This window comes from Papio anubis, chromosome 18, assembly GCF_008728515.1.
Source record: "Papio anubis isolate 15944 chromosome 18, Panubis1.0, whole genome shotgun sequence".
NCBI classification, from domain to species: Eukaryota; Metazoa; Chordata; class Mammalia; order Primates; family Cercopithecidae; genus Papio; species Papio anubis.
Window position 1 is genome coordinate 32,554,293 of NC_044993.1, and position 27,309 is coordinate 32,581,601.

The following is a 27,309-nucleotide window of genomic DNA, read 5'->3' on the forward strand; positions in this document are numbered from 1 at the left end:
TACTTGATTCTCTCCTACTCCCAAAAGTAGCCCTTAAAGTCTGAGAGTATAATGTCTTGGAACCTTAGCAGTATATACCAATGAAAGTTGTGAAATCTTAGTCAAAAAAGGCAACAGATGTTTTATTCTTCAATGCAAATTACTGTATTCACCACAAGCTAAAGAAGAGAACATGTATCTACATATATATTTATATATATATATATATTTGTTTGGATTTATGGAAGACTAAAGACATGGGAAAAAATCCAGCACCCCAACATGTACAGCCAGGAAGGAAATCAGCTCTGTAATAGGACAGGTATAATGAACTATAAACAAGAAGGGGTGGAAAAAGAAGAAAAAAAAAATGTGCATTGAGTTTAAGACACTGTAAAACTCAGAAGACATATTTACTATTCAAGTATAAACTCTGTAAGGACTTGGCATAAATTGAAAGGCAGCTGCAGAGGTACACCATTATAAAAGAAGTTCTATGAATTTACAATTCTACCTTCCAATTTCCTGGGAGAAAAAACCAAACTCTTGAAGGTCTTCACCAGAGACCCTGAGAGGGATTAACACTTTTGAGAAGACATAGTCAATAATTCATGATTGAACTTACTATTCAAAAACATGTATTTATTTAGAACAATAGAAATACGTGTTCTCAGACTGTCCTCTAGAGTTTGTGAGACTATTAGTTCAAGAGTTTCAAAGTATATTACTTGTAAAAACAATACTGATTAAAAAAAATTTTTTAACAAAAAAACAGAAATCTGATTTGATGGTACCTCAAAAATACCCTAAATACCAAATTTTCTCCAACCTAACATTACAGCTAATTTAAGAATTCCTCCTGCATTGGTAAAACATTTTTTCCTCATAAAATGTGGGTACTGAAATTGGATAGGAACACTATGAATATGAAAATACCACCAATTTTCTGCAGTAAAAAAAAAAACCCAAAAAACAAAAAAACAACAAAAAACCTAGAATGTTCTTTGGAATCACTGAAATATCACAAACTTGGGTTTTTTCTTACAGTCTGTGCACCTTCTTTCAGGTTCTCTGTTTTGCTTGTAGTACTGACTGTGTGATTCTAATGTTTATAGATTCAAGTCTTGCAATGCAATATCCATGCTTAACGCACCGGTGTCTCTCCAACCAGTGAGAAGTTATGCGTAACCCAGAAATGCTGTCATTTACATCTCCATAAAGACTTCTGCCCCAAATAAAAACTTCAGAATGACACAACACGTCCTGTGTTAAACAATCAAATGAACCCAACATGGAGGATTCCAGTGTGATTTCAGTACTTGGGAGGGCACTGTCTCCTATAGTTTTTCATGGAAGTACCACAGGCCTGGCTGCTAGCATTCAGCTTTCCGTGGCCTTAAAGGGATTTTTTCAGGGCTGGCAAGTTGGATTAGATTCTAAGAGAATTTTGTCTTTGACAAACTACCATTTTTAGCATAAAATCTGGCCATGGCTATAAGTTTCAGTATGTGTACAACTGATTAGAGAGTTTTTTTTCTTTTTCTTTTCAACATTGGCTGGAATTGAGTAGAAAAAAGTCCACGATGCCTCTTCACATGTGTCATGAAATATGAGAAATCTGTCTGATTCTAGATACTATTTCTTTACGACACAATGGGCAGGTCTCCAGCTGCAAGGCACAATCCATGCACAGGTCACTGGGGAGAAACACAGAAAAGCCAGTCAATTTAATGCTTCAAAAGGTCAAACTCCAGCTGCCTGCCAACTAAATCTAAAATGTTAACAAGTTTGTTCATTGAAAGGGTTAATAATTATATATGGTTTAAAAAAATGAATATGTAAATAAAAAGTAAATTTTACATTTCTGATCCTCAATTGTCTTAGTCTGAGGAACAAGTAAAAAGTTCATATGCATTCTTTCAGACACTCTATACGTGCACAGCATATATATACAGATGTGTACATATAGGTAGGGATATAATATTTCTCCCCAGAAAGCCATTTATCCCAGAATCATTTACCAAACAGTCCATCTTTTACCACAGTTTTGACACAATGCCTTTGTCATATGGTAAATTTTCATTTTTAGTTCTATTTCTGGGCTTTTATTATATTCCATTATTCTGCCATTCCTGTCATAATAGTAATGGGACCAAACTACTAACATTTATTTTAATGTATTTTAAGATGTGGTATGGCTGTCATCTCCGTAACTTTCAGAATTTTCTTGCTTTACACTTTCAAATCAGCATGTCAAGTTCCAGAAAAAAATCATGTTGCTCTTTTTACGTTGACCAAATTAAACTTAGAGTTTAGAGAAAACTGTCACCATTACAATACTGAGAGGTCCTCCTATCCAAGAAAGGACTCATTTATTTAAGTCTTCTATTATACTCTTTGGTAATTTAAAAGTTTTCTTCATATACGCTCTACATATTTCTTGCTATATATTCTTAGCCTTTTTTTTTTAACCATTGTAAAAGGGATCTCCAATTATATGTTCTAATTGGCTGCTATTTATACATATAGCTAGAAAAACGACTGAATTTTGTGTATTTTGTAAGTCATAGTGGTGACAGTAGGCATCCTTATCTTGTTCCCAACATCTCTTGAAATGCTTCCCACGTGTCACCATTAAAAAGATGCTAGCTGGTGAAACCCCGTCTCTACTGAACACACAAACATTAGCTGGGTGTGGTGGTGGGCGCCTGTAATCCCAGCTACTTGGGAGGCTGAGGCAGGAGAAATCGCTTGAGCCTGGGAGGTGAAGGTTGCAGTGAGCAGAGACTGCGCCACTGCACTCAAGCCTGGGCGACAGAGCAAGACTCCATTTCAAAAAATAAAAATAAAAATAAATAAAAAATAAAAATAAAAAAATAAAAAGATGCTAGCATTTGGCTGAAATAGATGTGTTTTTTATATTGTTACGGAAGTATCCATCCACTCCTCTTTTATATTGTTTTCGTCCCTCCATTCATTTCTGTTTTGTAATATTTCATCCATTAGGAATGGATATCGAATTTTAACAAATGCTTTCTCAGCATTCTTGAAGAAAGTGACAACTGCCCCTCCTGCCTCTGGCCTATTTGAGTAATTATATTAAATATTTCTATATTGTAGGCCGGGTGTGGTGACTCATGCCTGTAATCCCAGCACTTTTGGGAGGCCGAGGCAGGTGGATCACTTTAGGTCAGGAGTTCGAGACCAGCCTGGCCAACATGGTGAAACCCCGGCTCTACTAAAAATACAAAAATTAACTGGGCCTGGTGGCATGCGCCTGTAATCCAAGCTACTTGGGAGGCTGAGGCAGAAGAATTGCATGAGCCCGGGAGGCAGAGGTTGCAGTGAGCTGAGATCGTGCCACTGTACTCCAGCATGGACGACAGAGCGAGACTCCATCTCAAAAAAACCTGCCCTCGCCCAGCTATGGAACTAGCAATTCAAGAACAGCATGAAACTTTGCCTAATGTACAAAAGAGGAAACAACCAAACAAATCCTCTTACCTGTGTCCACATGGCTTCAATTGTGTATCTGCTACCTCATCACAACAAAGGGAACAGCAGTTTTCTCGGATACTGACTTGCTTCAACAGAGCAAGACGTCTGTGCCTGAGTAGAAAAAGCAATTTGAAATGCATTTTGTCAACAGGGGGCCTATTAGCAGTGATGCATATGAAATGCTTTGAAAATGCTCTGCACCTGTGAGATGTATTCCTTAAACTTTGTTCAGTAACGTTTTCATACATGCTATCTCCTTTCAATCCTATAATCATTTTCTAAAGTAGGGAATGAAGGAGGTATAACCATTTCCATTTTATAGACAAAGTTCAAGGAAATGACTTATATAAAGTATGTAGTCGGGAATCAAATTCAAATTCTTTAGTTCTAAGTCCAGTGCTCTTTTTATGTTACCAGCAAATTTCAACCTTTTAAGTCACATATGTGAGAGTCAGCTGACAAGCATAGAGCCTTTCTCAAGAAAAACACACATATACAAGTTTTTATACAATTTCAAGGGGTTTATAACAGTCCATTTTAGACTCCCTGCAAGTCCAAACACCTCAAGTTAGAACCCTTCCATTATACTTTCACTCAGCGTGGAATGGAAGCAGACAGGCAAAACTGTTCTGCTAAAGGTACAGCCCTAATAGATAGGCAACAGAAGTATGAAGCATTTATTCAGTTCACTTATGGGCTTACTGTGTGCCAGGCACGGTTCCAAACCCTAGAGATTCAGCAGTGAACAGAGGACTAAAAAAGTATCCCTGCCTTTGGAGAGCTTATGCTCCAGTGGGGGAAGACAGAAATAAACAAGATAAGTAAAATACAGTGCTAAATGTTGATAAATACTATGAAGAAAGAGAAAATGGGAAGGACAAGGAGTGTACACATCAGAGGTGGGGAGTTATTAAAACAATTTTAAATACGGCAGCCAGGAAAGGTCTCACTAAGGTAATATTTAAGTGAAGAGGTAAAGAGAGTCAGGAAGTGAGTTCTGTGGTTGTTTTGAGAAACCATTTTGGGTAGCAGGTACAGCAAGTGCCCTAAAGCTATCATAGGCCTGGTGTGTTTCAGGAGCAGCAAGGAGGCCAGGGTGACTGAAGGAGCATGAGAAAATGGGAGAGGGTAGGAAAGAGGTCAGAAAAGTAACATGGGGAAGGGAGAGGACAAATTGTACAGGGCCTGGGAGGTCACCGGAAAGGTTCTGGCTCTTCCCTTCAGTGAATAGGAAGCCACCCACTGATGTCTTTTGAGCAGAGAAGTGTGCGATCTGACTTACGCTGTAACAAATCATTCTGGAGGCTGTGTTGGATAGACTGAAGGGGTTCTGGGGAGGAACAAGGTCGAAGGCAAGACAAAAATAATACAGGTAGGAAATGGTGGAGGCTTGGACCATGATAGCAGCAGTGAGGGTGATGAGTAGTTGGATTTGGGATATATTCTGAAGGCACAGCCTTCCGGATTTGCTGAGGGATTGAATGTGGGTATAGCAGAAAGTAAGGTCTTCTACAGTCTTCTCTCATCTGTTTTTTTATTTTTATTTTTGTTTTTTTTTTGAGACAGAGTCTCACTCTGTTGCCCAGGAGTGTGGTGGCACAATCTCAGGTCACTGCAACCTCCATCTCCCAGGCTACGGTTATGGCCAGGGAAACAGGGATGATAAAGTAGTTATTAACAGATGAGGGGCCGGGCACAGTGGCTCACGCCTGTAATCCCAGCACTTTAGGAGGCCGAGGCAGGCAGATGGCTTGAACCCAAGAGTTCGAGACCAGCCTGGGCAACATGGCAAAACCCAGTCTCTACAAATAATACAAAAATTAGCCAGGTGCGTTGGCATGCCTGTAGTCCCAGCTACTCAGGAGGCTGAGGTGGGAGGATCGCTTAAGCCTGGGAGATGGAGGTTGCAATGACCTGAGATCGTGCCACCACACTCCTGGGCAACAGAATGAGACCGTGTCTCAAAAAAATAAAAATAAAAATAAAAAAACAGAGATGAGAGAAGACTGTAGGAGAAGCAGCGGCTGTGAGTGGGTGACTTGTAGCTGAGAGTGGGTATGTGGTGCTTCACCGTACTATTATTTTTTTCTTACGTATTTGAAATTTTCCATAATAAAAAGGTTAAAGAAAAAAAGAATGAATGGAAGAACAATTAGAGACAGAGAGTATATACAACATAGAACAATTTATAAAATCCCAGTTGGTAGTAATAGGGCCATGATCTCCTACCCTGATGCCAGAAAGGAGTAATATTCCAATGAATATAAAGTATCACTGAATATACATTTTTGGAACACAGGATGAAAATATTAATGGTATAGAAAATGGTCTTAAGTAAGTTCATATTTAATGCCACAATTTATAAGTAAGCACAACTGGAATGTTAAGGGCAGCAAGGTGCAAGAAGGAGGTTGGCACTAAGGTGGCCACTCAATTAGGCTCTTGACAACTCTATCTTCTTGTTACTATCAGAGAAAACAGTCTAAAGACAGCACAGGATGGACCTAGCTTGAAATTCAGCTGTTCTTATTCAAGATGAACTTTGAGTACCAAATTTATATACATGGTTACCAAGAGAGTGTGTATAAGCTGTCCATAAAATGAGACTTTCTGACAGTTGATGCCCATTGCCATCTGAGTTTTGGAAGGTTTGATTCTGCAGGAGCAGTTAACTAAATGCTGAAGCATTTTAACTATGGCCAGTCCCCAGGGGAACTTAGATGGATCAACTGTCCCTTTCAGGGTATATGTGAGAAGACTTATTTGTGGGCCTCATCCAAGGAAAAGGCAGGCTAGATGAAAAAGAATGGGGTATGATAGATTAGGGAGAGATGTCCCCTCAGACTTTGGCCAATAGGAATTTAAAGTTCAGAATCTCTGTCAGGCACCAAGGATGAGGCTGAATGAAAAGTTTTAGGGCCGGGCGCGGTGGCTCAAGCCTGTAATCCCAGCACTTTGGGAGGCTGAGACGGGCGGATCACGAGGTCAGGAGATCGAGACCATCCTGGCTGACACGGTGAAACCCTGTCTCTACTTTAAAAATACAAAAAACTAGCCGGGCGAGGTGGCGGGCGCCTGTAGTCCCAGCTACTCGGGAGGCTGAGGCAGGAGAATGGCGTGAACCCGGGAGGCGGAGCTTGCAGCGAGCTGAGATCCGGCCACTGCACTCCAGCCTGGGCGGCAGAGCGAGACTCCGTCTCAAAAAAAAAAAAAAAAAAAAAGAAAAGAAAAGTTTTAGGAATTAACCTCAGAATCCTGAGCAGGAACATACACAACCCTTACGTTCTTGGGCTATTACCGAGGCTCTGCTGCTGCAGACAATGCTACCATCATCATGCCATTTTCTATTTCATCTGGAAACTATTGAAACACTGAGACAGTGAGTCCAAGGTGAAGCACAGCCCAGAGCACTGCTTGCAGATCTGCTTTTTGAGCCAAAACAAGAGCTAGGATTATGCTACAGATACCTTCGGGGCATAACAGTCCAACATTAGCTATGTCATGGCCAGTATGCTGGCCTTGCCTGTTGAGAGAGACTCTCTTACTGATATAAGACATGTGGTATTAGTAACAGGAATACCCTTTAAACAGGCAGCTGCTCTGTTTAAAATGATAAACTTTAGCTCACATTGTGAAACAAGTTTCAACTTGAAGTAATTACCAGGAAGCAGCTGGAGTCTTTCCCCAGCCTAAGGAATAGACTACATTCATCTCACAAGGAAGCAAAGCAGGCATTCATCTGATAAATTAATGCCAAACACAGTTTTTGTCAAATAAGGGTTGTGAAATTTTATGCAAGATGGTATTCACTGATGGTTGTGGAACAGTGTTGTCATCTTTGCCACACAGCTAAAACCATATAAAAAGTCTGTTTCAATAAAGCCGAGTCTGTTAAAAAGGTGCACCAGATTTCCTAATATTTAGGACTTTGACACTGACATTCAAGTGAAGTTAGTTTGCAGCTTCTTTGTGTGTGTCATATTTTTCTGATTTTTATACCAATCTTATTTATCTTACAAAAAAAATTTGAAAGTGTTCCTTCTTTCTGGGTTTGGTAACATTTTAAATAACAATAAGGTTATCTGTTACCTAAAGATTTGGTAGAGATCCCCTGTGAAATCACCTGGGTCTAGTGCTTTCTAGGGACAGATATACACAATAATTGGTTTGTGTATATCTCTTCTGGGATCTATCTTAGTAATTTATATTTCCTGAAAAGTCATCCTTTTACTTAGGTATTGTAATTTAATTCAAAATGTATTGGTTATGTTCTTTTAAACTTGATTATTAATTGTTTAATTTCTCCTAAGATTCATGTGAAAGTCTGGAGATAGCCTGGGCAGATCCCTTACCTTGGCAAAATGATTTTTTCTTCAGCTGTTAGGAAGGCGTAGTCATTAAAAGTGCTAAATTTCATAGATGGTGGGTATTTGAATGGTTTTGCTCCAAAATTGAACTCACATTGTTGATATGACATGAAACTAGCTGCAGCAAAAAATCCAGATCTACAAATAAAACGAGTACAGAGGCCAACAGAATTAATAACAATCAAAATAGAGTTAATAGACAGAACAGTTTTCAGAAAGGCAGGGTGAGTCAGTCCTACCCTGGCAGAAAGGAAGAGTGACAGATTGTGTTTATAACCCACACAGGTCTGTGACCAGAGAATATTGTGCCTTATCTTCCTGTATCAAACCTCGGGATAGTTTTAGGTCTGATCAAATGGGTTCCCAATCACTTGAAATTAATCAATTTCTCATCACAATTACGTACATAAATGGACAAAGACTTTTTTTTCCTAGAGAAAAGGGCATTCCATGCATCTACTCAAATTTTTGACTGAGAAGAGCTACTTACACAGTAGATGAAAAGACTTGCTTTTCAGGAGGCAGCTGGTTGCCATTTAAAAAGAAGATCATTTGCTTTTCATTCAAGTCTAACAGAAATCCTACTGTATCTCCTAGAGGATAAAGTGAAACACTGTTAGGATAATGATGTGTACTACCAGGATTCTCTGATAAGCATCTCAAGTGTTTCAGTGGCACTGTATTAAGTCTGCATCTTTAGCTATGCATTCAACATGGTCATTTTTGTTTCTTCTGATCTGACCCCACCCACCAATATTTTAATGTAACAATAAGAAAAAAATAGTGCCAATTAAATTATGACAAGCCAATCTTAAAATGCATCCCAATTTCAAAGATGTTAAAATGTGGGGAAAAATATGCATTTTGGGCTCAATGCAATATGGTAAGATCAAAATCATGTGCTTACTTGCCTTTCTGGTGAGATTTATAACTCCCTAGATAACTACCCCCAAAATATGCCTTTCTTTTAAAAAAAGGCAAGGCAGGCCGGGTGAGGTGGCTCCCACCTGTAATCCCAGCACTTTGGGAGGCCGAGGTGGGCAGATCACTTGAGGTCAGGAGTTTGAAGACCAGCCTGGCCAACATGGTGAAACCCTGTCTCCACTAAAAATACAAACATTAGCTGGGTGTGGTGGTGGGCACTTGTAATCCCAGCTAGTCGGGAGGCTGAAGCAGGAGAATTGCTTGAATTCGGGAGGTGGAGGTCGCAGTGAGCTGACATCATGCCATAGCACTCCAGCCTGGGCAACAGGGCAAGACTGTCTCAAAAAAAAAAAAAAAAGACAGGGCGTGGTGGTTCATGCCTGTAATCCCAGCACTTTGGGAGGCCAAGGCGGGCAGATCATCTGAGGTCAGTTTGAGACCAGCCCAGCCAACATAGTGAAACCCCATCTCTACTAAAAAAACAAAAACCCGGGTGTTATGGTGGGTGCCTGTAATACTTGGAAGGCTGAGGTAGGAAAATCGCTTGAACCCTGTACGTGGAGGTTGCAGTGAGCTGAGATTGCACCAATGCACTCCAGCCTGGGTGACACAGTGAGACTCTGTCTCAAAAAAAAGAAGAAAAAAAAAAAAGCATTTATCTTCACTTATCAAATAAAGTAAAACTCTTAAGGTTTCAGTTTTTGGTTTTGTTGTTTTTGTTGTTAAGACAGGGTCTTGCTCCATTACCCAGGCTGGAGTGCAGTGGTACAATCCTAGCTCGCTCACTGCAGCCTCAAACTCCCGGGCTCAAGTGATCCTCCTGCTTCAGCCTCCTGAGTAACTATGACTACAGGCACGTGCCACCACACCTGGCAAATTTCTAAAAATTTTTTATAGACGGAGGGTCTCATTATGTTGCCCAGGCTAATCTCAAACTCCTGGCCCCAAGTGATCCTCTCAAAGGATCCTCACACTTCGACCTCCAAAACTGCTGGGATTAAAGGTATGAGTCACCACATCTGGCCCAATTTTGGTTTTGAAAGATGAGATAAACAAATTTGTTTGTCAAAGATAAATGAAATTACACAGCAATGACAAGAAAAATGGACACTCAATGCTGGTGGAGGAAAATCGGGCAATATACAGCAAAAGTTTTGAAATTCTATATCCCCCTTGCCAGAGAAGTTTCACTTCTAAGGGTTTTGTCTTGAGAATATCCAGAATGGTCTATAATGATAATTTCAAAAGGCAAAAATGTCAATGTCCAACAATGAGGCATTAATTAGTATATCACAGTACAACTATATAATGGAATATTGAGAAGCCATTAAAAGTAATGTTATTGTCTGGGCCATGGTGGCTCAGGCCTGTAATCCCGACACTTTGGGAGGCCAGAGTTGGGTGGATCACTTGAGCCCAGAAGTTTGAGGCTAGCCTGGGCAACATGGCAAAACCCTATCTCTACCAAAAAAATACAAAAATTAGCCAGGCGTGGTGGTGTGTCCCTGTAGTCCCAGCTACTGGACAGGCTGAGGTGGGAGGATGGATTGTGCCTGGGAGGTCAAGGCTGTATGAGCTGTGATCACACCACTGCACTCAAGCCTGGGCTATCGATAGGTGAGACCCTGTCCCAAAAACAACAACAATAAAAAGTAATGTTATTTAATAACCTGGAAAGCTGTTCAAGGTATTAAGCATAACAACAACACAAATATATATACATATATATATATAAAGTTTAAGCATTTTTAAAAAACTCTGGAGAAATTACAGGGGATTTTTAGTTTATTCATTTTGTTCTTTTTCTATTTTTCACATTTTTATAATAAACATATTACTCGAATAATCCTTTAAAAATTCTTATTAAAAAACAAGCTAGTTTTTGAAAACAGTGCCTTTATCATACGCTTAATTAAATGAAGAAGTTTTACGTTCCTTCAAGAACCTGCAAGTCATTAAAATGAGTGTTCCTGTTGGCTTTTCTGACTTTTTTTCCCACATATCAATTTAATCAAGTGGAGCTGTTTCCACATGGGGGTGGGCAAATTCCTGCTTTCTTTCCCCATTTTTTTTTTTTTTTTTGAGATAGAGTCTCACTCTGTTGACCAGGCTGGAGTGCAGTAGCGCAATCTTGGCTCATTGCAACCTCTGCCTCCTGGGTTCAAGTGATTCTCCTGCCTCAGCCTCCCAAGTAACTGGGACCACAGGTAGGTGCCACTACACCTGGCTAATTTTTGTATTTTAGTAGAGATGAGGTTTCACCATGTTGGCCAGGCTGGTCTTGAACTCCTGACTTCAAGCAATCCACCTGCCTCAGCCTAAATTTCTGCTTTATTAGCATGCCTAAAAATTCAGTTTATATTCATAATGCTGACTGGGGTAGCAAAATGAGAGAGGGATGCTTGGAGAAATAGCTGGGTTATATCCTCTATCTCTGATGCTAGGACTCCAATCCTTCCAGAGGTTATATCTTTTACCATATGACCCTACTTCCTTAGAGCGTGGTCACTGGATAGGACCTGTTCCATAGCCATCTTGTCCCTGAAAAATCCTCATTTTAGTGGCATTACAATTCCAGTGTCCCTGATATTGGCATGGCTGTTTTAATTCAAAATAGATCCAAAGAGGAAGATAGAATTTATACTAATCTTAACAGTATCATTTTCTGACGAATGTAAAAAATTTATTTTCTGAAACGTTTTTGCTACAGGAAGGACTCCACCAGAGGTAAATTTATCGGACGAGTACCATTTATATCTTTGGCAGTGACACAAAAGTTAATATCCCTTTTCACATTTGATCTTCTTCTAAGACATTTTAAGGCTTAATGTAATAAATGCCTCATAATAACCATATGTCTTAACCCACTTGATAAATTTATAATGGAGGGAATGAATACCTTCTTTCCAGCATGGGTGTATGTGAGGCTTACTTCTGGCATTGTACCAAATCAGCTGCCGGCAGCCATCATACGCACAAGAGTATTCATCATCCCCAATGCCATAGCCTTCCTGGAGGGAGACAAGGCCCAGAAGATTAGTAAGTCTGCCTGCTCTGACCTGGGAAGAGAGAGTGTGTTTTTTACAACCACTGACCTAGTGGCTGGGATTCTAAGCTTTCTGGATGAAGAGAGCTCATGGTTTTTGGAAAATACTAAAATTATGACTTAGAGGGCTGGTCCCAAGTGAACAGATAATGACTTCACCAACAAATATTTGCCCAGTACCTCCTTTGTTCAGGCACTTTCACATTTGTTAGTTCATTTAATTCTCACTACCATGAGGCTGGTGGCATCAGACTCCATTATAAGAGGAAACAAACGCTCAGAGAGGTCAACCAGCTTGCCCAAGCATGTATTACTTGGCCAAGAAAGAGAGCCAGGTTTGAACCTAAATTCTTCTGATTCCAAGATCAGTACACTTGTATATCAGTACCAGATTGTCAGAGGAAATTCAAACCAGTGAGACTCCATCTTGAATAGGGGCAGGGTAAAATGAGGCTTAGACTTGCTGGGCTGCTGGGCTGCATTCCCAAGAGGTCAGGCATTCTTAGTCACAGGATGAGACAGGAGGTCAGAACAAGATACAGGTCACAAAGACCCTGCTGATAAAACAGGATGCGACAAGCCAGCCAGAAGCTGGCCAAAACCCACCAAAACCAAGATGGCAACAAAAGTGACCTCTGGTCATCCTCACTGTTCATGATATGCTAATTATAATGTATTAGCATGCTAAAAGACACTCTAACAGGTGCCATGACAGTTTACAAATGTCATGGCAGTTTGGAAGTTACTCTATATGGTCTAAAAAGGAACCCTTGGTTCTGGGAATTGCCTGCTCCTTTCCCAGAAAACTCATGAATAATCTACCCCTTTTTAGCATATAATCGAGAAATAACCTAAGTTCACTCAGTTGAGCAGCCCGTGCCGCTGCTCTGCCTATAGAGTAAGTAGCCATTCTTCTGTTTCTTTAATAAACTTTTCACTTTATTCTATAGTCTCGCCCCAAATTCTTTCTTGTGCAAGGTCCAAAAACCCTCTCTTGGGATCTGGATCCAGACCCTTTCCAGTAACAAGATCAGATCAGGCAAATGCCTTTCTTGCATGTAGCAGACTTCAAAATACCCAAATATTCAGAGATTTCAAAACTGGAGACAAGAAAGGTTATAGTGGACACTCAGATAAAAGCTATTCTGAGATCAGCTTGATTTGAGGATTGTACAGGTCCTTGGCAGTTTCTTTTTTTTCCTTTGAGATGGAGTTTCACTCGTTGCCCAGGCTGGAGTATAATGGGGTGATCTTGGCTCACCGCAACCTCTGACTCCCGGGTTCAAGCGATTCTCCTGCCTCAGCCTCCTGAGTAGCTGGGATTACAGGCATGAGCCACCATGCCCAGCTACTTTTGTATTTTTAGTAGAGATGGGGTTTCTCCATGTTGGTCAGGCTGGTCTCGAACTCCAGACCTCAGGTGATCTGCCCGCCTTGGCCTCCCAAAGTGCTGGGATTACAGGCGTGAGCCACCGTACCTGGCAGTTTCTTCTTTTTCTTACTTACTGCCTTTCAATTATTTCACAGAACTGTTAAAATAAAAGGGTGGCTGAGATCTTAAGAAATTATTTTGAGTGCTTATAAAAAATAGAAGCAGCAAGCAAATCAGACAACTGCTATCTTTAAGGAACAATGGTGAAAAGTTTTACTAGAGAAAGAAATTGAAAATGGCCAAATCCAGGTAAGATCAGGTCCTGATGGCCTGTTTCTTCTATGGGGCAAACAATACAGTGAGGAGATAGATTGGAAAAAAAGTTCGAACGCAATGATTTTGTACTAAATTTTTGGATTACAACATACATACTGAATTTAGATGAATGCTCTCCAAAGGGACTCTCCTGAAATAGCTACTGATATTCACTATTCAGACTATTCAAGAGTTAAATGAGCTTGCATCTAATTGCCTTAGAAATTCACCACCCGAGGCTGCCAGAAGCGCTGGCTCATGCCTGTAATCTCAGCACTTTGGGAGGCGGATCACTTGAGGCCAGGCGTTTGAGACCAGCCTGGCCAACATGGCAAAACCCTGTCTCTACTAAAAATACAAAAATCATCCGTGTGGTGGTGCACATCTATAATCCCCGTTACTCTGATGGCTGAGGCACAAGAATTGCCTGGACCTGGGAGGCGGAGGTTGCAGTGAGCAGAGACCACGTGCCACCACACCCTGGCCTGGGTGACAGAGTCAGACTCTGTCTCAAAACAAAAGAAAACAAATTCACCACTTGCTAGAAAGAATGTCTTGCCATCCCTTTCAAAGGCTGAACGAGTCAGTAAGTAAAAAACTTAAAAACCACTAAAGTGTAGGCATTGGGGCATAGGTAAAAGGCAAGCAATTCTTTTCTATCTTCACCTTTTAATGTCCTGATAAATCCTTGACAGAACACTTGAAAGAAATTCCTAGAAACTAGCCACGATGAGTTGGTAAAGAACAGACTCATTACACATCCTTTACTATGCAGTGTCTTTGATGACTGGATAAGTTCCACAACAGAGTGGCACTGTAGCACAAAGAAGGAACTCTAATAACTTTAACTACAGAGCAGTATCTACAGATTTAAGGAGAAGATGCCTCTGCCTAGCTGAGATGCACTTTAAAAATCTCTTGAGCTTACATCTCAGAGAATAATCTAGATGTTCTACACCTTCTCTCAGCTCAAAATGTTCCCAGTAGGATTAATTTTGGTTTCCATTGGCTAGGACAGATAAATGAGAGAATAGAGTGGCTAGCTTGGTATTTATTTTGAACTGTTTTTTGGTCATGCATATTTTAGCAATGGAAACATTACCAAATACAAACAAAAGAAAGTTTATCCACAGCTTGTCATTCAGGGAATAGTCCCATGTGGTGGACACTGTCTTTTTCCTGCTGTAGAGCATCCCAACTGCTTCCTGTTATGGGAAATGTATGAAGACAGTGTTCTGCCGCCTCATTTGGAAGTGGAAAGGTAAAGATATGACCTAGCCTTGGCCAGCTGGACCTTCCCATCAAACACTCAGTATGGTGCAAGTGACCCCACACAGAGGGATAGTTAGGATTGATTTCTAGCAGCAATGGTGGCTACATGCTGGCCAGATCATTCCCCTAAAACACTGGCTGTTGTACTTCCTGTTTCTTGTCCTTGACATTGCCTTGGAGCCTGTCTAGTTCCCAAACTTCTCCATAATCTGGAGGCCCTGGAAAGGCTTCTAAGTCATTCCTTTTCTGTCTGAGATAGCCAGAGTCATTTTCTCCAAGGCAGGATGCTTCAACAGGGGAAGGAGCATGGGCTATCCTGACCAGGGTTTGATATCTCTAGCAGCTAGAGACTAGATGGCTTTGGACAAGTTTCTTAATTTCTCTGAACTTGATTTTCCTCATCTTTAAATGGCAGAATAGTATCTTTCCAAACTCTCAAAAAGATTAAAGATGAATATGTGGAAGATCTATCACATGACAGACGCTCATGAAAAGGCAAAAGTTATTTATTTATTTATTTATTTATTTATTTATTTATTTATGAGACAGAATCTCACTCTATTGCCCAGGCTAGAGTGCAGTGGTGCAATCCGGGCTCACTGCAACTGCCGCTTCCCATCTTCCAGCAATTCTCCTGCCTCAGCCTCTCGAGTAGGTGGGATTACAGGTGCTCACCACCACATTCAGCTAATTTTTGTATTTTCAGTAGAGACGGGGTTTCACCATGTTGACCAAACTCCTGACCTTAAGTGATCCACCCACCTCAGCCTCCCGAAGTGCTGGGATTACAGGTGTGAGCCACCGTGCCCGGCCAAAAGGCAAAAGATATTTTAGATAAATCAGAGTACACCCTTGGAGAGTTGCTCCTCCTAAGCCTCCATAAAAATATACAATACAACAAGAAAAACTGTTCTGTAGATTACCTGAACAGAACTATCCTTAAGCTTATTTTAATGACTTAAAATTGAGCCCAGTGGCCAGCCTTTTAAAATGGAAATCTAAGCAGCAAGAGTTCAAGTAAGAGGCACTATGGAGACACTTGGAATCTTTTGAAACTGGATGTATCCTAGGAATGACTTACTCCATAGAATCACACCCTGTCTGAATAGGCAAAAAGATTAGAATCACCAGAACAATGTACATTTGAAGCAAAGTTTTAAATATGGCAATATCATTAAAATCCTGTATTTGGGAAAAGACATCATATCAGACTTTATCAGTTTCTAATAGGGAATCAACTAATGCTTGGATCAGGGAAGAATGTTTGCTTTTAAAGAAACCAATAGCCTGGTTTCTTGATCCGCGGGATAAAAAAACAGTATTTAAGTCTTTAACTTGAGAAGCCAAAGGTCTGCAACTACATGGCAAAAATTACAGTTTCATCAAGCAAATGAAAAGATCCAGCTTCACTGGTCATTAAAAAAACACATTTGTAACATTCGGTGTCAGATCTAGATCTGTAGTGTGTTTGCTGCCAAATCAGGAGAAACAAATTTTATATTGAAGCTTCCTCTGTGGAAGAATCCCCTGTATCACTTCTAGTTCTAGAACAATTTTTCATTTCCAAATGAGGAAATTGGCTAATTCTCTGAGATTTTCCCCATTTTTGAATACAAAAAAAACAACTGCTGTAGAATAGGAAGGCCACTGAATTCTGGTATGAGTTTCTTCCTACTCTGTCTCAGTTTTCTCATCTGTGAAATGGAAATTCTAACAGTAAAAGCTATTGTGGGAATCAGATGATTGGCAGACTGGGGTCTAGTTCTCCACCCCAGACAAGAGTCCAGACTTGACCTCTCCACTGGCCCTTTTCCTCCAATTTGTCTCTCTCCAGCCTAGGAGTTTTAATAATACACCATCAACAATTCCAGGGTGAAATACAGCCTTGCTGAAATAGGCCTTTAAAAACTATGCTTATAAGTAGCTCACCATGGGATGTTCCTGTAGTCCCAGCTATTCGGGAGGCTGAGGTAAGAGGATGGCTTGAGCCCAGGAGTTCGAGGCCAGCCTAAGCAACACAGTGAGACCTGCCTCTAAAAGCAAAGCAAAAAACCAGAAAACTTCACCATGCTTATGGCCGGCAAGTTTAATTTGATTTTGTTGGATCACTTCTAAAACCCATTCCAGGATCTTACATATTGGATGGGGGACTATTATTTAGATTAACAAAATAATTCAAGGGGCTTCTCCCACCTCAAACGGTAGAAATCATATGAAAACAAAATATTCCTGATCAAAACTGGATTAATTCCAAACAGCTTATAATTTGATCAACAGAAGAAAGCCAATTGGCCTGGGTGTTAGAAGGGTATAAAGTGGCAAGAAATCATACATCTGTAGGAAAGGGAGGAACTCCAACACCTTCAATGCTACTTATGCTAGGATTTAATTTTCCCCTTTATATTACAGCTTTCTATAACAAAAGATAAATAACTAAATATTGAGAAAAATGCGCCAACTAATTACTAGGTAAAAGTCAAGTGAAAGAAGTCAAGCCAACACTCTATTTCTTGAAAGTAAGAGAATCCCTACAAAGCTCTTAGAGCTTAAACTCATGGTAATAATCAGCACTACTTCCTGTATAAGAAATGAGCCAAATATGTGGCTGGGGAAGAAGCAGAGCCTACAAAGACAAAGGACATATCCAGCCTCTAGGTGAAAAATTAGCGTGAACTTAAGATTCAAGAAAAAGAAAAGGCTGAGGGGCAATTTCACTTGTGTTTTCCTATTTTTCTATCAGTTTAGTAGATCATTGTTAGGGATCTGGTACCGTGTGGCTCAGCCCAAGAAAAGATTATTGAGCAAATCTATTTGAAAAATAAGTATGTCTAAGTATTTTCCACCCACCAACTAGGGGGAAAAAGCAAACTGCCACTGCCCCCATTTTCACAGTTCTCTAGGGTACTTACATGATTGAGGAATTTGCTGTCTCGAGTGGCCCAGCCAATTTGCATGACACCAGAAGTGACCACTGTTACTTCATAGTACCATACCCCAGCATCCACACAAAAGGTGCAACGCACACTTTCAAAAGAGGAGGCATCACAGCGAGCCTGGCAAAACCAAAAAATGTGACAATCAACCATGAGGGCCTGAAGACCACCAAAGATAACTGACTACTGGGAAGGCTGAGTGTATTTTTCCTTATTAAAGCTTCTGGTGGACTGTTTCCTCCATCCATCCTCAGTGACAAAAAGTATAAAATCAAACTATATAAGGCATTTGGCAACATACAGAATCAAAGAATTGTTTGCAGCCATTCTTCAAACAGTTCTTTAATCCTGACACATTTAGTGCCTTATGGTACCTTCTGTTCATAAGCAGATCTTTCATCAAGACTTCCCCACGAAGTCAGCAACATTTCCAAAATACAGGGAGAGAGGGAAGCACCAGCCCTAAGACAACTGGCTATGCAACGATTAAAATAATTACCCTGTCATCCCCTAAAGGGTCTAACTGTAGAAGCGTTACCTACCTCTAAGCCATGAGGTGAGATCTTCAGGTACTCGCTGACATCATTGCTATTCAGCATGGCCCTAATGCTACTCAAGTTCACTTTCTCATAGGTCAGCTGTCTACCTTCTTTTAAAACTGCAAAAGAAAGAGTGTTCATGTTTCTAAGGCAGGTAGCTGTGGGGAAAAGAAGAAGCTAGTGCCAGCTACAGCAATCAGACAAGAGAAAGAAATAAAGGGCATCCAAAATGGAAAGGAAGGAGTCAAATTATCTGTGTTTGTGGATAATATGATCTTATATTTAGGAAAACCTAAAAAAATCTGCCAATAAGCTATTAGAACTAAAAAGCAAATTCAGTAAAGTTGCAGGATATAAAATTAACATACAAAAATCAATAGCATTTCTATATGCCAATAGCAAACAATCTGAAGAAGAAATCAAGAAAGTAATTGTATTTACAAAACCTATAAATAAAATAAGATACCTAGGAATAAACTTAATCAAAGAAGTGAAAGATCTCTACAATGAAAACTATAAAACACTAATGCAAGAAATTGAAGAGGACACAAAGATATACCATGTTCATGGATTGGAAGACTCAATATTGTTAAAATGTCTACACTACTTAAAGCAATCTACAGATTCCATGCAATCCCTATCAAAATACCAATGACATTCTTCACAGAAATAGAAAAAATAATCCTAAAATTTATCCTAACTACAACAGACCCAGAATAGCAAAAAACCTGGCCCTGAGCAAAAAAACAAAACTGGAGGAATCACATTACTTGACTTCAAATTATACTACGGAGTTGCAGGAACCCAAACTGCATGGTACTGGCATAAAAACAGACACATGGACCCATGGAACAGAATAGAGAATCCAGAAATAAATTCATACATCTACAGTGAACTCATTTTCAACAAAGGTGCCAAGAACATACATTGGGGGAAAGGACAGTGTCTTCAATAAATGGTGCTAGAAAAACCACATATCCATAAACAAAAGAATAAAACTAGACCCCTATCTCTCATCGTCTACAAAAATCAAATCAAAATGGATTAAAGACTTAAATCTAAGACCTCAAACTATGAAACTACTAAAACATTGGGGAAACTCTCCAGGACACTGATCTGGGCAAAGATTTCTTGAATACCCCAAAAGCACAGGCACCAAAGCAAAAATGGACAAATGGGATCATATTAAGCTAAAAAGTTTCTTACAGCAAAGGAAATATCAACGAAGTAAAGAGATCCCACAGAATGGGAGAAACTATTTGCAAACTATCCATTTGACAAAGGATTAATAACCACAATATATAAGAAGGTCATACAACTCAACAGGAAAACATCCAATAATCTGATTAAAAGGTGGGCAGAACAACTGAATAGACATTTATCAAAAGAACACATACAAATGGCAAACAGATATATGAAAAGGTACTCAACATTATTGATCATCAGAGAAATCCAAATCAAAACTACAATGAGCTATCATCTCACCCCAGTACAAACAGCATTTATCCAAAAAAACAGGCAACAGTGAATGCTGGTGAGGATGTGGAGAAAAGGTAACCCTTGTACACTGGTGGTAGGAATGCAAATTAGTACGGCCACTATGGAGAACAGTATGGAGGTTCCTCAAAAAACTAAAAACAGAGCTACCATATGATCCAGCAATTCTGCTGCTAGATATATAGCAAAAAGAAAGGAAATGAATATATCAAAGAAATATCTGCAATCTCATGTTTATTGCAGCACTCACAATAGCCAAGATTTGCAATCAACCTAAGTGTCCACAGAGAGACAAATGAATAAAGAAAATGTGGCGCATACACATAATAGTGTACTGTTCAGCCACAAAAACAGAATGAGATCCTGTCATTTACAATAACATGGATGGAACTGTCGGACATGATGTTAAGTGAAATAAGTCAGGCACAAAAAGACAAACTTTGCACGTTCTCACTAATTTTTGTGGGAGCTAAAAATTAAAACAACTGAACTCATGAAAAGAGAAAATAGAAGGATGATTACCAGAGGCTGGGAAAGGTAGTCGGGGTCGGGGAGAAATGGGGTTGGTTAATGGGAATATAGCTAGACAGAATGAAGAACACCTAGTATTTGACAGCATAACAGGGTGACTAAGTCAACAATAATTTATAGTACATTTAAAAATAACTAAAAGAAAATAAAAGTGTAAAACAAAGAAATTTTAAAAAACCAAAAGAGTATAATTGGAATGTTTGTAACACAAATAAATGATAAATGCTTGAGGGGACAGATATCCCATTTACTCTGATGTGGTAATTACTCATTGTATGACTGTATCAAAATATCTCATGTGCTCCAAAAATATGTATTACTATATGTCCATTAAAAATAATCCTCCTGGAAGGTAAAACACACTGATTTTTCATACGTTAAAAATAAACAAACAAATAAATAAGGTAGTGCTATCCTAGTTAAGGAGTAGATGTGCTCGTAAATGGCAGAATAGGTGGGGAGACATAGCCAGAGCTCTGCTGCAGCATTGCCATTTGAAGAGCAATCAAACAAATGCTAGGAAAGGCAGCACTGCTAGATTTATGCTTCCATTCCCTAGAGAATCACTTTGCATGAACAAAATCCAAATTGCACTCTTTCAGAATTATTCTTTAACTAGCACTTCACAGGCTGTGCAGGAAGCTCTTCCCCACAATATTGGGGTAACAGTCGGGGTGGATTTACATGTCAGTTGTGCTTTAGCACAGTACTAACTATGGATGGGGGAGTGAGGGTACAGAAGTATACAGGTTGATCACTCTTAATCTGAAAATCCAAAATGCTCCAAAATCTAGTACTTTTTGAGTGCAGACATGAGGCTCAAAGGAAATGCTCAATGGAGGATTTAAGATTTTTTGATTAGGGATGCTTAACCGGGTATCTGCCAATACTCCAAAATCTGAAAAAATGTGAAATCTGAAATACTTTCAGTCCCAAGCATTTCAGATAAGAGAAATTCAAACTATAAGAGAAACTCAACCTATAATAGTTTTTGTTCCAGCAGCCCTTGGAGGAGGAAAAGAGAAAAATCAGGAACAGTTCTCATGATGTAGGTAAGACATGACTTGGGTTTTGAAGAGCAAAGTTCGGAAAGGGAGAGGAGTAAAGAGGGATTTCCAAGTGAGGGGAATAGGTCCAGAGGTAGGAATCGTCAGGACCTGTTTGTAGGACAGTGAGATGATTTGTGTTGGAAAGAGCTGGTTAGACAGTGCCATATAATTAAGGGCTTTGATGCAGTAGGAAACTGGGTGCCAGTAAAGGTTTTTGAACAAGAAAATGCTGGAATTAGAAGCATACTATACAATTCTTGTCTAAAGGGTCTCTAGGATACTTTTCTGCTAGAATATATCCAACCTGCCAGTAGAGGTCCTTATAAGGATTCATACTTACCACTGCAAAAGGAAGACCAGTGAGCCTATGAAAGAAATGAGCCTGGGAATGGAAACAGACATTTTAATAAAGGACAACTCTCACTTACAGAGATTGTCTAAGCTCCACTGGGCACAGAAACCAACTTGACGTTTCAGATAATCAGGATCATTAGCCCAGGACTCCAATGTGACAAGCCGGTCACTAATACTGGATTCAGAAATAGTCAATTTATTTTCACCTGTTTGGAAAGACATAATCCTTGAATTAACAATGAAAGAGTAGAATGATTTGCTCAGCAAATTAGTATTGCTAAGGGGAAGAGGCAATTAAAGAATTGGAGACTAGATTAGACTTCAATTAAACTTTCTAGGGATAACATAGCCAAAGAGCTTTGACTATTTTCTTTTCCTTTTTTTTTAGTCACAGGGTCTCGTTCTGTTGCCTAGGCTGGAGTACAGTGGCACAACCATGGCTCACTGTAACCTTGAACTACTGGGCTCAAGTGATCCCCCAGCCTCAGCATCCCAAGTAGCTAGGAACATAGGTGCATGCCACCATGCCTGGCTGATTTTTTAAAATTTTTTGTAGAGATTGAGTCTTGCTATGTTGCCCACCCTGGTCTCGAACTCCTGGCCTGAAGCGATCCTCTGGCCCTGGCCTCCCAAAGTGCTGGGATTATGGGCATGAGCCACCACACTTCTTTCTAGAAAGTAGCAATCGCATTACTAAATTTTTGGCTATAAAAAGTGAGTAATCATGGTTACCAAGTTTCGATTCTTAGGTGAGAAAATCCTTGCCTTTGTCCCTGTTATACTTCATTGGCTTTAACGTGTCTATCCAGACGAAAACAGAATGTAATGCCCATCTGATGGGGTTCAAAGTGTAGGCTCATCCAGTAACTAAGAAAAATAAAATTTTTAACAACCAATACAGAAGATCATTAGTGCAAGAAGTCACTATACCTACTTGTCTGTGCAAACTTTTCCAGTGCGATAAGTGCAAAAAGCATGACTGTGGGGTGGGACTGTAACTTCTGAAAAACAACAAAAGATAAAAAAAAAAAAAAAAAAAATCATTCCCCTGCAGAGGTGGCAAGTTATCAGTTTCATTTCCTTGCCCAGTATGTGCTAGATGTTTTTTTGAGTGGTCAGAAAAGTTCCATTCATTCAAGTCCTCAATTATCCGTTTGGCTAATGTTAGTAATGACAGTAACAGTAATGAACCAGACAGGCTCTGTTAATCTTGTAATTTTTTCTTAAAGTCACTAGGTTAATTTATAGATTTGGAAATTTCAAAAGTATCCTGTTAAATACACTATGTTATTTTACTTCGTAAAACTTATATTAGGGCTTTGTTAAATAAAACATTGATTCTCACATTCATTTGTGCAAGCCAAACAGAAACCTTGAATTATAAACTAAAAATGATCTTTTACTTAGAACCCTAAAAAGAACCACTTATCACTACCAAGTTCCAAAATTAGAAATAATTAAATTAACAATTAATGGCTTAGTTTTTAAGCTGTTTCCTGAAAGGAATTCTACAAATGCTGACGGTAGACAGGAGAAAGCAACAAGTGAACTCTCTTAGTTACATTTAAGTTCATGTCACATGAGTTCCCCTTTAAGGAAAGGTCTATCTGTTGAACATGACACCTTCTCATAGCCATGCTTTCCCTACTGCTGCATTGGGAGCCACCAGAGGAGCTCCAGAATATCAGATGATTCCCACTGACTTCCCTGGTACCCACCTAAGTTCTGGAAAGCTCACATAACCACCATCCCTGCTGCTGGAAAGCCTATTCAGCATTCTATTTCTTCTCATATCCATCTAAATCCCTCTGCCTGGCTTTTCAGGCCCTGAACCCTTTCTAGCTGGCTACTCAGTCTGTGTCCTATCTCTGAACACTGTCTTCTCTCATCAGACACTTCTCTGTCTCTGGGCTTCTGCCTGTGATGTTCCCTTAGCTAAGAAGTCCAATTTTTCCTCCTCTGGGCACAATAAAATCCTAATCTTATGGCATGACCCAGCTGAGGGTCCACCTTCATCAGGAAGTCTGACTTTCATGACACCCCAGCTCTCATTACCCATACCACCCACCTCCCTCACCCTCTCATTTAGTCTTTTTTTTGACACGGAGTCTCGCTCTGTCGCCCAGACTGGAGTGCAGTGAGATCCCAGCTAACTGCAATCTCTGCTTTCTAGGTTCAAGTGAATTCCTGCCTCAGCCTCCTGTACCTGGGACTATACGCACATGCCACCGTGCCCGGCTAATTTTTGTATTTTTAGCAGGGACCTGGTTTCACCATGTTGGTCAGGCTGGTCTTGAACTTCTGACCTCAGGCGACCTGCCCACCTCAGTCTCCCAAAATGCTGGGATTATAGGCGTGAGCCACAGTGACCGGCCCTCATTTAGTCTTGACGAAGTACTTTATCCCATGATCACATCCTGTGATAAAATGGAGGCTAATTATCTTGTCTGAGTAGTTTTATTTCCTCAACTAACCAATAAACTTCTTGAAATCAAAGGACTGCCATGCTGTATCCCCAGAGTGCTCATTGAGAGTAAGGCAAGTGTTTTAAGCATGTATCAGTGTGTATTGACAAATAAGGGTTTTCAGACCAGAGTTTTGAAAAAGGCCAATGCTCACTAGGCTTACAAAAATAACTTTTAAAAATATAGACCATTCAAGACCACAGGCCAGAACTAGGAGAGATCTGAGGGCACAGCCTCAGCAAACCACAAGCTTCACATACAATATATTAAATACTCCAGTGACAACAGTTTTAAGAACAGTAGCAGTGAGGGGGAGGGCAGGGAGGAGCAGAGATTTATATACACTGGGAATTTGACTTGATGGCCTCCTGGCTTGAACACCATGTAATTTTGTTTCCACTGTGGAGGTCCCTATTACCATTTGGCAAACTCTAGGAACATGCAAAAGAGCCAATCATAGCAGCTATCTTATGACTAAATTTAAAACCAGACCAACTCAGCTGTTTTTGCTGGTTGGGATAAATTCCAATCCCACTCTCTTTTTTAAACATAGGAGGGAATAAATAAGCATTCGGGAAACACCTGCAAATAAAATTTACAATTGATTCCATTCTCTGTGCCAAAGGCTATGCCAGCAATTTGAGAAAATGCACAGTTCTAGATGATGCTCACTTCTAGATGACTGAGAATAAATAGTTTTGATGTCTCACTTACCAGACACTGTAGCAAATATTCCAGTATTCCTGGGCTCAGTAAACCTATACTTGCAGGACCTAGACAAATACAACAAACACTTGATATAAATTAAAATGCCGTATTATTTTAAATCACTGGTAGCAATCAAATTGGTAGAACTCTTTCACGCATGTTATCTTATTCAAGCATCCTGCTCTGAGGTAGAAAATAGTACCAGCCCCATCTCACAGTTAAGCAAGTGAGCCCACAGAGTGAAGCAACTAACTCCAGGGCACTTGGCGAGCACATGGGAGAGTCCAAACCAGCAGCCACATATTCTGATTTCTAATCCATTGTTTCTTCCACAATATGTGATGTAAGTAGCTGAGCTATGCCCCTATACTTTGCTGTTAACTTTCTTAAAATGGGTAATATTCATAAACAAATTAAATATCTACTTCTCAGGAACTGCTCCAATCAGAAGTTCCTTTTCCTCTCCCTCTACCTTGTATGTCTTCATAATCTAGCTAAACTTTATAAAGTGTGTATATATGCAAATTATATATTATATACATACATGCATATCTTTGTTATGCTGAATTTAGCTTTTTCCCTTTTTTCTTTTCCCTGCTCCTTATTCTTAAAGCAAATAAACACAACTTTTTTCTTTTAAAATTTCCCCTGAAAATCCACAAAGCTAAATTAAATTGCATTCACCTCTGTAGCCTTTCAGTAATTTTCTTCCAGTTAGTCTATGTCTCTCAATATCATTGTTAAGAGATTTATTTGTTATAGCAGGTTTGATCAAAGACCTACAGTACAAATTTCCCTTTAATGTCAAACAACTTAAGATCTTCCACTGTGGAGTGTCCCAAAGTTACCTGCTAGTTTCTCAGCCAAGCAGCCTAGGACTGCAGATGTGTTCCTGTGTTTGGCAGGATGGCCTGAGTCCTGGCAAGCTACTTCTCCATTTAAATTGAGAATTTCAGTCAATTTCTGGAGTGCATCCTAAAACAAAAAAGTACAAGTGGGTTTGACCCATATACTACACAGGTTGTTTTCCCAGGCTCATTTTTTTTTTTGAGACGAAAGCTATAACCAGCACTTTGGGAGGCCGAGGAGGGCGGATCACGAGATCAAGAGTTCGACACCAGCCTGGCCAACATGGTGAAACCCCATCTCTAGTAAGAATACAAAAATTAGCCGGGAGTGGTGGCACGTGCCTGTAATCCCAACTACTCAGGAGGCTGAGGCAGAGCAGGAGAATCACTTGAACCCGGGAGGTGGAGGGTGCAGTGAGCTGAGATCACGCCACTGCACTCCAGCCTGGATGACAGAGTAAGGCTCTGCCTCAGGGGGGTGGGGGGAGCTATAACCAGGTGTTAAATAAACTCAGAAAGACCATATAAAAATTATGCAATGTACCCCAATGATATCATTGATGGGAAATTTCTGATCAACCTGAAAGTCTCCTTTCATGACTTACTAGATTCCATTTCATTCAGAATGCTTAAGTTGTATCAAATATATGCTACATATTCTTGAATCACTAAACAGATTAAACCCACTCAAATGCCATTATGAAAACATTAAAGGCTAGTGATGTTGAAGTAAAAAGTTACTTTAAAAAAAGTTTTACGGCCGGGCACGGTGGCTCACGCCTGTAATCCCAGCACTTTGGGAGGCCAAGGCGGGTAGATCATGAGGTCAGGAGATCGAGACCATCCTGGTTAACACAGTGAAACCCTGGGTCTACTGAAAACTTCAAAAAATTAGCCGGGCGCGGTGGTGGGCGCCTGTAGTCCCAGCTACTCCGGAGGCTGAGGCAGAAGAATGGCGTGAACTCGGGAGGCAGAGCTTGCAGTGAGCTGAGATCCGGCCACTGTACTTCAGCCTGGGAGACAGAGCGAGACTCCGTCTCAAAAAAAAAAAAAAAAAAAAGTTTTACTAAGCAAAAACAAATCCCAACAGTTTTCTTCTTTTTGCTCTCGCTCTGTTGCCCAGGCTGGTGTGCAATGAAGTGATCATGGCTCACTGTAGCCTTTACCTCCTGGGCTCAAGTGATCCTCCTACCTTAGCCTCTCTCGCAGCTGGGGACTACAGGCACATGTCACAATGCCCAGATAATTTTAATTTTCTGTAGAGATGGGGATCTCATTATGTTGCCCAGGCGGGTCTTAAACTCCTGGTCTTAAGTGATCCTCCTGCGTCAGCCCCCAAAAAGTTTGGGATTACAGGCATGAACCACTGCACCCTGACCCAACAGAGTTGAAGGTAAATTGAAACAGGCACCTCTTATGAGCCTAGGCAAAGGTAAATTCATTGGCGAGTACGCTAAAGCCTTTCCCCTTCTGTCCACAATGTTTTTCTGTACTGGGCTTAAACAGATGAATGAAAATGCCAGAATCGAGGCTACGCACAGTGGCTCATGCCTGCAATCCCAGCACTTTGGGAGGCCAAGGTGGGAGGATGCTTGAGCCCAGGAGTTTGAGA

General features: G+C 40.2%; 1 protein-coding gene across 4 annotated transcripts in view; it reads right to left on the reverse strand.

The window, feature by feature from the left end:
• Nucleotides 1-375: 375 nt before the first annotated feature.
• RSPRY1 (ring finger and SPRY domain containing 1) overlaps nt 376-27,309 on the reverse strand; it is a 49,476-nt gene continuing 22,542 nt past the window's right edge. For all 4 annotated transcript variants that reach the window (XM_021932003.2, XM_021932002.2, XM_021932000.2 and 1 more), the window contains exons 5-15: nt 25,698-25,824; nt 24,856-24,914; nt 22,611-22,677; nt 21,751-21,882; nt 18,249-18,364; nt 17,683-17,826; nt 11,668-11,779; nt 8,335-8,437; nt 7,830-7,982; nt 3,484-3,588; nt 376-1,676 (exon numbers count right to left, since the gene is read on the reverse strand). In XM_021932003.2, coding sequence (XP_021787695.1) covers nt 1,580-1,676; nt 3,484-3,588; nt 7,830-7,982; nt 8,335-8,437; nt 11,668-11,779; nt 17,683-17,826; nt 18,249-18,364; nt 21,751-21,882; nt 22,611-22,677; nt 24,856-24,914; nt 25,698-25,824 — 1,215 coding nt within the window. In that variant the 3' untranslated portion in view covers nt 376-1,579. The remainder of the gene's footprint in view (nt 1,677-3,483; nt 3,589-7,829; nt 7,983-8,334; nt 8,438-11,667; nt 11,780-17,682; nt 17,827-18,248; nt 18,365-21,750; nt 21,883-22,610; nt 22,678-24,855; nt 24,915-25,697; nt 25,825-27,309) is intronic.